Source organism: Notamacropus eugenii, chromosome 2, assembly GCF_028372415.1.
Source record: "Notamacropus eugenii isolate mMacEug1 chromosome 2, mMacEug1.pri_v2, whole genome shotgun sequence".
Taxonomy (NCBI): domain Eukaryota; kingdom Metazoa; phylum Chordata; class Mammalia; order Diprotodontia; family Macropodidae; genus Notamacropus; species Notamacropus eugenii.
Genome location: NC_092873.1, coordinates 235,166,198 through 235,177,562, shown reverse-complemented (window position 1 = coordinate 235,177,562; position 11,365 = coordinate 235,166,198). Strand labels below are relative to the sequence as shown.

Sequence of the window (11,365 nt, the reverse complement as noted above, 5' to 3'; positions counted from 1 at the left end):
TGGGAATACAAATAGAAGGAAAAAGGAAAGGTAACTCTTGCCTTCAAGGAGTTTCTATTCTAATGAAAATAGAGAATACTGGATGCTGAAAAGTTGAAGGAGTAAAGGAGAAAGTATTTTGACCAATCAGAAGAAGGGGCTACAGGAATAAAATTTCCTCTTGTCTTACCACTCTCAGATTCATCCTGGGCTAAAATAAAGAAGACATTTTCTTATAGGGTAGTTTTGTTTCTTGGAAAGTTGAAATTCTCATAATTGGCTTTTACTATTGCTGAAGGATGTAGGAGTTTCTACTTGTGTGCGAAAAGAGCTCTTGGCCTGCTAATCATCTCAGGATCCCTGTGTGAGAGGCAGGTAGCAATTCATACAATCACATTTGAGATGTTGTGAATCAAAGCCCAAGAAAGAACTTGTCAGAAACTACCAAGCAAATGAAAATAGTCTAGGATAAAACTGAGTTGTCTGAATGACTTTTACTTTCCATTCTACAATTTTTATTATTACTAATAGAACTATGAGAGACAGTGTAGATAGTGGTTAGACATCTGGCCACATAGTCATAAAGACCCGCTTTTAAGTCTTGCATAGAATACAAACTGACTGTGTGGTCCTAAGCAAGTCATTGAATTTCTGAACTGCCCCCTTCAACTCTTAAACTAGGAATGGCAGAAAAGGTGTGATATATGTTGCTGTGGGAGGATTTTCATTAGGAGTTCTCTGTACTCATGAAATTGGGTCTGGTGAAAAAACCAAGCATACAAAACTAATACAACTATTGTTCCTTAGAATAGTTATTATACTGGAACAAACATCCATTTGATTTGTCTTTTGGAATTTCTATAGTGTAGTTCAAACCTCCTAGATGAGTAGAGTTACTTGGCAATTGTACCAGAATGACTTTATCATAATGTAGTTTATCTCTAACATGACCTGATTTGGGGGAAAATGTATTATAACACTGCAGCCAATCAATCAATTTATTTTATTCTTTGAGTATTTGAGGATGGGGTGGCCAATGCTGTTGGCAGAGAAGACAATTGTAATGCAGGCAGTTGATGAAAATGATTTAGATTAGATTAGTGGTGTAGGATGATGAGGAAGTCAGAGATGAGTTGAAGATAACTTTCCCAAATTGGTAGTAGTTTGTATGACAGATTGCCTATTAATAGTAAATTGAAATGTGACAAAATGCAATACAAGAAATGGAATGCGTTTTAAAGCCTTGAAATGAAGTCACTCCTTTGTTTTGTTTTGTTTTATTCCTATTTAGTCTTTGGAATCAGTTTGACGCCATCCAGCAGATAATCGCACTCAGATCCGTGAACTTGGTCAGACTCTAATTGATGGTGGGATTCTTGATGACATAATCAGTGACAAGTTAGAGACCTTCAATAGCCGATATGAAGAATTGAGTCACTTGGTAAGAATACATAATACTCGTAAATGATGATGATGATGAATTATTGTTTCCCTTTAAAGGAAGAGCAATGAAGGAAAATAAAGTTTTACCATGTAGGCAGTGGTCAGGCTAAAGTCACGCAAAATCATAAAGTAGACCTGACTGGGTTCTTCTTGCATCAATCAAAAGAACTTTGACATTATTTTTATCTCAAACATTCTCTTCATTTGCTTTTGGATATTGTAACAGCAAGCATCCTGACACACATCTAGGATGATCTGCTGGCACATGTTCTTAGATCTGCTTTTCTAAGGAAAGCAATTTAAAATTCTACTTTAATGACATTCACCAAAAGAGAAAATACAAGCAGAGAAGCTTCCACCTGTCTGACCATAAGCAATATGTACATCAGAGATCAACAGACAGATCCAACTGTCTGACCATTAGATACACACATAGTTACTAGAGAGAGAAGTGCCAGCGTCTGGCTTTTCAAAGCTAGGGGGGCTCCTTATCAGTTATCCAGAGTCTCATCTGGCACATGAACCTTCTTTCAAATAGTAAGCCCCAAAAGAAAACCTTACCTCAGAGTATGTATACAATTTTCAGAGCCAGAGGGCATCATGACCTTCACGACCCAGTGCCTCATCAGAAATTAACAAAAACTGTGGACCTTCCTACACAACAAACATCCCCTGATCAAGCTTCCCTGAAGGCTATTACTGGGCAAGGAAGATCTTTAACTCTCATTAACACAGATATAGAATTTTATACCCTTAACTGGACAAAATGCATTTTTCTATTCAGCTATTAAGGTTAAATAGTGTTTGTTCCTAAGAAAAAACAGAGTTCAAATCATCTTGATCAATGATATATCTGAATATATCATTAAGTGCCTTACCTGTCAGCAGTACAGATATATTTCATTATATACTTCTGTGCGTTGTATAGTAACGGGAAAGCTACATTTCACTATTAAGTCGTAGAAGTATTTAAACTTTGACAGCAGATGTTAGTAACGATGTATAAAATGTATTGAAAAAAGCAGAATGTGAATTTCCTTGATCTAAAACAAACACTGAGCAAAACACTATTTTACATGTATAAGCGTTTATAAGATACTGGAATTATATATGCTTACTTGAAACTTACTTACCTGAAAAACTTCATAGAATTATGTGATGTCATTTTTTCCCTATCTTGACCATTTTGCAAACCATAATTTTTACATATGTTTATAAAATTGTTACTTTTGGAAACATGTATCTAAAACCCCAAATAACAATAATGTGCATTAGTGACACCATAGAAATTATCCCTGACCAACGCACCCATTTTTCAGTACAGTTCTAGAAATGTTAGCAATAACAGTAAGACAAGAGAAAGAAATTAAATTCATAAAATGAGGCAAAGAAGAGACATGACTATTCTTAGTTGTCAGCGATGTGATCATTTATTTATAATATTCCAGGGAATTAGCAAAGAAACTAATTGAAGCACTGAGTACCTTCAATGAATTTCCAGACTTCACTTTAAAACCACAATCAACAGTATATCTGTACAATTAAAAAAAAAAGTCTGAAGGACCAAACAGAAAGTAAATTTCAAAATAACTACGAAATGTATAAAATATTTTGGAGTTATTCTGTCAAAGCACAGCTAATATTTGTGTAGCTTGGAATAAAAATGTTTCTTCAAGAAACAAAAGATAATATAATTGGAGCAGTCACTGCTCATTGTTCGGTCATACTAACATAATAAAGGTGATAATATTACCAGAGTTCATTTGATGATTTGATCATTAAGAATGAGCAATGGGGTACTTTATCAAATCTAATTGAAGTTGTAACAGTTCACTTGGGAGAACAGATGACCAAAGATATCAAGGTAAATAGTGCAAAAAATTGAGTGGGAGAGAATAGCACTTCTTATTATGTTATTCTATTATATATACATGTATATGTATATATAAAATATATATATTACATTATAAAGCAGCTGTCAGTGAAATCATATTTTACTGTTCAAAAAATAGAAAAAGGGTATCAATGCAGTTGACTTGACAAGGTCTAATCAGAAATACTGGGAGCTCACTTACTTATGTATGGAAAAGGTGAAAGCATAAGGAGAGGAACCTTCATGTGTTACTGGGAAAATTGGAAAGCAGTTTGGTAGAAATTAGGCTTAGACAATATCTTGTACAATAATGCAGAATAATATCCAAATAGATACATGACCTGAATATGAAAGATAATACCAATGGAATGTTGCAAAATTAGGAGATCTTATATACCTTTCATAGCTACAGTTGGTAGATGAATTCTTAACATAAGGAATAGATGAAACTGACCTGATAAAATGAATAATTTTGATTATGTGAAATAAAAAAGCTTTTGCACAAACAAATTTAATGCATACAGTTTAAGAATTGGAAGCAGTCAACTGGGAACTTTTTTTTCAATCAAATCTCTCTGATAAGGGTAGATATCCAAGACATATCATGAATAGAAATATGTAAGACCAAAAGCCATCTGCTAATAGTGAAAAAAATAATAATTTTTAAGAAAAATTTTAACTATTAATAACTAATATTGTAAACTTTTAAGAACTATATCAAAGAATGTTCCATTATCGAATAATTTAAAAAAATGAAAGTCAAGGTAACTCTGAAATTTCATATCACACAGTACCTGAAAAAATTGGCCAATGGTAACTCATATTTTTCCTGCCTTTCATTCATAAAAATGACTTCCCAAAGTCATTCTGTTTTCCTTAACAGAGCCAGAATTTGAAGCCAGTTATTTTGTCTCTGTGTTTTGCGATCTTTATTCTTATACTTTGCTGTTATTTAATGTTGTTTATAGAAGAAATCTAATGTTGTGAGGGGTAGTCTTTTATGCTTTGCTAAGAGAAAAGTACAAGTATCTTTTTTTTGTTACAACTCAATAGCATCTTTTCAATGAATGTTCTTGGATGTTAATTACTTCTCTAAATCAAGTCATAGCTCTCTAAGCGGTGATGCTTTGGCATCTCTTTCTTCTTTTTGTGACCTAGAATGTGTGGATGCTCTTGTATTCTGATAGTTATACCTAACTGAGTGTCTGCTGAGTTTCTTAATACTTTTTCTCCTCTATAGGCAGAATTCAGACAAATTTCTTTGGAAAAGCAACTACAGACCATGAGGGAAACTGACCACATGTTGCAGGTCTTGCAGGAAAGCCTAACTGAGCTGGAGAAACAACTCACCACCTACTTGACAGATAGAATAGGTGCCTTCCAGGTTCCACAGGAGGCTCAGGAAATTCCTCAGTTATGTAAAGTTTCTTAGCTTTCAAATATTGGTACAACGAATGGTTCCTATCAGTTGCTGGAGACAACATGTTTGATGCAGATGCAGCAATTTCATAATGCAGATCTTCTATTTTTATTACACCTTGTCAGGTCCAAGAGGCTTTATACACACCATGTGGGCAGCTCTTTAGAGCTTGTTTGAACTTCTCCTCCTATTAAGAACATATGGGAAATAATAATTATAATCACTCTTATTTATAGGGCACTTTAAGGTTCACAAAACAAAAATAAGGAACGTGGAGTTTTCAGCTATAAGAGATTTTCCGATCATTTCGTCCATCTTCCTCATTTTAGAGATGAGAATACTGAAGACCAAAGAAAGGTGTAATACTTTCCTTCAGGTAGCATGTGCCAGACTTGAGATTTCAAGTCAAACTGAAATGACTAAAACTATTGAAGGGAGATGAGACTCTCAACTATACAAATTATTGGCTCTCTCCTCCTACACCACCCCTACCACCACACCATCACGCAAATCTTTTCTTAGGATTGTTACAAGACAAAAAACATAAATGAGATTCAGATTCCTATTCTGTGCACAATGTTTGTAGATGTGACCAAGGCCTTTGACACTCACAAATTAGGGAAAATTATGTCAAAATTGGATTGCCCAGAGAAGTTCATCAGTATTGTATGCCAGCGTCACGATGGCAAGTTTGCCCAGGTTGTGGATAGTGGACAATGCTCTTGTGCCTCCCCAGTCATCAATGGAGTGAAACAGGGCTGTGTGCTTGCTCGCATGCTTGTTAGCATGATGTTTTCAGCCATGTTATCAGATACTTTCAGTGAGGATAAACACAGTCTCAAGGGCAACTACCGTACTGATGGTAAGTTCGTCCGTTTGAAAAGGCTACAAAGCTATGACCAAAGTGGAGGGAGTGTTGGTGCACGATTTTCTGTTTGCAGATGATTGTGTACTCAATGCAACCTCTGAAGCTGAAATGTAACAAAGTATGGATCAATTCACTGCTGACTGTGCTAAATGTAGCCTAATAATTAACAGCAAGAAAATACAGGTGCTCCCTCAGCCACCATCCATATGTAGAACTATCGGTTGCAACAAATGGAGAAGTTTTGAACTCTGTGGAAAAGTTCACTTACAATTGGTAGTGTATTTTCCAGGGATGTACACATTGACAATGAGGTCGATGCGCGCATTGCCAGAGCTAGCTCAGTGTTTGGGAGGCTCCAAAGAAAAGTTTGGGAGAGAAGAGGTATTAGACTGACTACCAAACTGAAGGTCTACAGATCCATTGTGCTGACCTCATTGTTGTATGCCTGTGAAATATGGACAGTCTACCAGTGCCATGCCAGGAAACTGAATTGCTTCCATTTGAACTGTCTTGGGAGGATTCTGAGGATCACCTGGCAGGATAAGCTACCAGACTCTGAGGTCCTTGCTTGAGCGGAACTGCCAAGCATTCATACTACATTTCAGAGAGCACAATTCCAATGGGCTAAGCACATTGTTCAAATGCAAAGTGTGTGTGTGTTCATCCTTTGTTGACGAAGAAGACCATGCTATCAGAGAAATAATGACATGACTTGCACTTAACTTAGTTTTGAGGGAGGACTGTGCAGGTCACCAGCCTCACTTCTCCTCCAGAATCATCTGAATCCAGTGAGGAGATATTCATCAGGATGACTGGAGATGACCCAGGATGAGGCAAATGGGGTTAGGTGACTTGTCCAAGGTCACACAGCTGGTGAATGTCAAAAGTTGGAGGTGAGATTTGAACTCAAGTCCTCCTGACTCCTGTTCTGCTGGCTCTATCCACTGCACTGTACGCTTGCCAAAAACTGTTTCATGGAGAAATCACATGGCATAGGCGATCACATGGTGGTCAGAAGCAGCAATGCAAGGAAACTCTCAAGGTCTCTCTCAAGAACTTTGGAATTGGTTGTGTGACATGGGAGACACTGGCACAGGACCGCTCAGCATGGTGTGCCCACATCAGAAAGGGTGCTATACTCTATGAGCAAAGCAGAATCAAGACAGCACAAAGTAAATGTGGGATGCGCACATTTGGAGTATCCACCCCCAATGTTCATATGACTATCTGTGCTCAATCTGTGGTAGAGCATTCCAAGCTCATATTGGTCTGATCAGCCACAGTCGGACACACAGAAATGTCATTTTGTCATGGTAATGTCATTTTGGTCCTCTTCGAGAACGAAGGACAACAACCAGTTTGGTGATAATCAAGTAATTCTTGAAATGTTGGGGACTGGAAACTTAGAAAGAACCTTATAGATGTAAGACAAAGAAACCTTTTGTAGTGTCAATAATTGCCTCCAGATTTGTTTTGGAAACTAGCATCTCTTTAATATGGGAGTTTTATTAGATTGGCTGCTTTCAAGATTATTAACAGGACAGAAAGTAGAAACAAGATAAGGCCTTAAGTATTCAAAAATATTGTTAAAGAATGGCTTTAGGTTTGGTTAAACTTGCCCTGTTTTGGTTTTTTTTCTGTGTCTTCCCCATACATTGTTTGCTTTTGAAGTTGTACCAATTTAACCAAGACGAGCTTACTGTTCCATTTATTCAAGTGGCCACTTCTCTGATCAACTGCTTGAAAAGCTTCAGAGGCAGGGAAGTAACACTTTCCTGACTGAACTGGGGGAAGACGTCTCTAATGAAATAGTGAGAAAAGAAAATTAACATATGCCCAATCTATAAGGCCCTGGTCTTTATTGGATTTAGGCAAGTAAAGTAAAAATTCTTCATACACTTGAAGGAATGATTGAGACAACTGAATGAAGGGGAAAAGAGAAAGAGAAAAACACCTCATTTCTCATCCCATCTTCTTAAACAAGATTGGCTTAGATCATAGTGCACTAGCTAATTTTAAGACAACCTTAATCTTCTCTTATTGCATGTGGCACAATCCCAAATTCAATTGGCTCTGCAGAGTGGTACAATACAGTGTAATGTTGTATGGAGAAAGTATATCCATTCTTTGTTGCAGGGTATTTAATCAGGCTGATCTGCGACTATTCAGTAACCCATTTTAAATACAGTTGAGAAGAAAACCGGACTCAAATGATTCATGCTGAGACACTTTATGACGTCCTACTATTTTTCTTCTGTAATAAAATCATAGTTCATATTTCCATAGCCCTTTGAAGTTTACAATGTACTTTTATCACCATCAGCCTGCGAGATAAGTCATGTAATTATTACCTATTTCCAGATGAGGAAATTCAAGTCTAAGCCTGAAAGGTCTAAGAGATCTGCATAAAGGAAGGGAAATCCAAGTTTCCTTATTGCACATAAGACATTCTACATTTTGCATGTCTGTAAAGGAGACATTCAACTTTTCTTGGCTTTAATTAATTGCTATTCCTTTATCACCTCTCAAATATGTGCCAGGCACTGGGGATTCAAGGACAAAATTTAAACAGTCTCTGTCCTGGCAGAAATCAGAATTTTTAAGAATGCAAAATATTTCTAAAATATAGACAAGGTAATGGGTTTGGGGAGAAAACATAAATAGCTGGGGCGTGGGATAAGGGCAGAGAATCTAGTAGGACTTCTTGTGGAAAATGGCACTTGAGCTGAGATTTGAAGAAAGCAAGAAATTCTAAGAAGTAGAGATGAGAAAGGAATGCATGCTAAGCATGCTAAGGGATGGAGTCAGGAGATAGAGGGCTAATAAGAGTAAAAGAGAGGAAACTAATTGAGAAAGCTATGTGAGGGCAGACAGGCCCTGGGGCCTGGGGACAGGATTACTGGCCTCAGGCAAGTGGCTTCTGGGCTAGCCCTCAGGTCCTTCTCTCTAGCCAGGCTTGGCAAATCAAGGTGGCCTTGATGATGTTTCCAACACGACTTTTGATGAAAACTTCAAACCTGTGTCTCTGGGAGCCTATCAGGTTTACAGCACCCACTGGTCTGAAGTACTACATGTGAAACCTAGACCAAAGGACTCCTTCCTTTCTCTCTCTCTTCTTCAGACCTCTTGGCTATTTCTGAAAAACTGGCCATTCCAACACTAGAGCACTACTGCCACTTCCGGTGGGGAATGGCAGGAGGAGATAGTCCAATCGGGAAGAAATGATGAAGAAAATTAATGCATAATGAGGTTAGAAAGGAATGTTGGGGGCAGGTTGTGAACGGTTGGCAAAGTGAAACAAAGGAGATCTGACCCTAGAAAGTCACTGGCCTGTCTGCTAAATAAGGGAGGAAAATTATGAGGGGATAGGATGTGATGAGGAGATACTTGGGGTGGGAAGCTGGTTGAAGAGGCAACAGTCCAGGTAAAAGGAGATGATAGCCAGAAACAGGTCATGTAAGTAAAGAGATGGGGAAAAAATAAAAGATACTGTTAAAACAGATTTGGCAACAAACAATTTATGTGGTGTATGGGGTATAAGAGAAGATAAGGATAGACCGACATTGGGAAGCTGAATTGTCTGGATAAATTATGGTGTTATCAACATGAAAAGGAAAATTCAGAAGATGAGTTGGGGGGTAGGAGGAAAGATAATGAGTTCTGATTAGGAAATGTGGAGATCTGGACAAGGAAGAATTTATGACCAAACAAGAGACAGGGAGCATTATGGGATGCAGAATGGATAATTTTGACTACACTTAATTAAAAAGTTTTTGCACAGACAAATCCAATGCAGTCAAGATTAGAAGGAAAGTAGAAAGCTGAGAAATTTTTTTCTTTTGGAGAAAGTTTCTCTGATAAAGTTCTAATTTCTCAAACATGTAGAGAACTGAGTCAATTTTTTTAAAGGTTACAAGTCATTCCCTAATTGATAAGTGGTCAAAGGATAGGAACAAGCAGTTTTCAGAAAATCAAAGCTATAGCCATACGAAAAAAATGCTCTGTCTCTATAGATTAGAGAAATGTGAATTAAAACATCTCTGAGATAATACCTCATATCTACCTATCAGATTGGCTAATATGACAGAAAAGGAAAATGCTAAGTGTTGGAAGGGACATTGAAAGATTAGGACACAACAAATTGTGGTATATGATTGGATGGAATACTAGTATGCTCTAAGAAATGATCAGCAGGATGAATCCAGAAAAATCTGTACAGACTTACATGAACTGATGCAAAGTGAAGTGAGTCTAATATTGGACACGGATCCAACAATACAGTGTGCTGATCAACTGTAAATGACTTAGCTGTTCTCAGCAATGCAATGAGCCAAGACAATTCTGAAGGACTCATGATGAAAAATGCTATGCGTCTTCAGAAAAAGGAACTGACAGAAGCTAAATGCAGATTGAAACATACTATTTTTCACTTATTTTATTGGCACGTGTGTTGCTTTTTGTCTGTATTTTCTTGTACAACATGACAAGTATGGAAATATGCTTTGCATGATTACACATATGTAACATATATCAGACTGCTTACTCTCAGGAAGGGAGAGAAGGAAAGAATTTGGAACTCAAACTTTTGAAAACCGAATGCTAAAGATAAAGAAAATTATCTTTAGATGCAACTGAAGAAAAAATAAAATATTATTAAGACTAGGACTTGAAAAAAAAAGGAAATGAGGGGTTCAAGATGCCTTCAGGACATCTAATTGAAATGTTCAATGGGCAGCTGGCAACACAAGACAGGAAAAAGACATTGTTTCCATCTAGTCTTGTTCCTTAGGTCCTTTCCATGGGAGCCGACCAGGTCATCAAGCTGGGGCAGCATTGAGAGAGAAGGCCCACAATATAGCCAGGGGGTAAAATCACCGTTAGGTACTGCGATATGGAGGATAAACAGCAAAGGGAATTAACTCAGAGGTAGGGGAGGTAGGTAGAAAGTCAGAGAGAAGAAAGTACAAAGAAGGAGAGGTTAGCCAACGGTTTCAAATGTTGAGACAGGTCAAAAAAGTACAAGTTTAAGAAATTTAGCAATAAACAGAGTATTGGTAACTCTGGAGTAAACAGTTCCTGTTGAATTACGAGGCTGAAAGACAAATGGGAAAAAAAGAAAAAGATTAACAAGAGATCCCTGCTTTTGGAGGGGTGGATGTGAGCAGAGATTCCAACGTTTAGGTTCTCAGGTATCTCCTATCCAGGGATGGGGAATCTAACCCTCGAGGCTACATGTGGCCTTCTAGGTCCTTGGTTGCTGCCTTTCTTTTATTAAGGCGATTTGTTCTGTGAAGTTTGGATTCAGTCACAGGGCAACACTTGAGGGCCTAGAGGGCCACATGTGGCCTGGAGACCACAGGTTCCCCACCCTTGGATAGAATACTATTCCAAAACACACTCTGCTAGCTGATATCCAAGGTCCCTCTTGTTCATTGCTTCTACATAGCAATTCAAAACATATGGGCAGAAGGAAACACAATGAAGTTGGTCTCCCCTCTAGATTCCTTAAATCCTATAGTTTAAATTCTTCTTTGCTTTCTCTTCCCCCAAAATCCAGTAACACTGATTTCTGTTCTCTTACATTCTAAACAAAGAGGCAAGGCAGGATATACTAGTATGTACACTGGTATGTCATTCTGTACTGAAACACAGGTATATACTATAAGACAGGGTATCTCCACTCAATGTGGTTTTTCCTAGGTTTCTTTGCATCAGAACCACCTAAGAAAAATAAATTGCCTCAGAACACATTACGTTGAAGAAAGATACTATTCATTGCAAA

The 11,365-nt window shown here is 37.6% G+C and overlaps 1 protein-coding gene across 2 annotated transcripts in view; it reads right to left on the bottom strand.

Moving 5' to 3' along the window:
- Positions 1–2,824: 2,824 nt before the first annotated feature.
- LOC140526982 (utrophin-like) overlaps positions 2,825–11,365 on the bottom strand; it is a 74,428-nt gene continuing 65,887 nt past the window's right edge. The window contains exon 15 of one of the 2 annotated variants that reach the window (XM_072643599.1): positions 2,825–4,902. In XM_072643599.1, the coding sequence (XP_072499700.1) occupies positions 4,878–4,902 (25 nt within the window). In that variant the 3' untranslated portion in view covers positions 2,825–4,877. The other variant, XM_072643600.1, reaches the window with a different exon arrangement.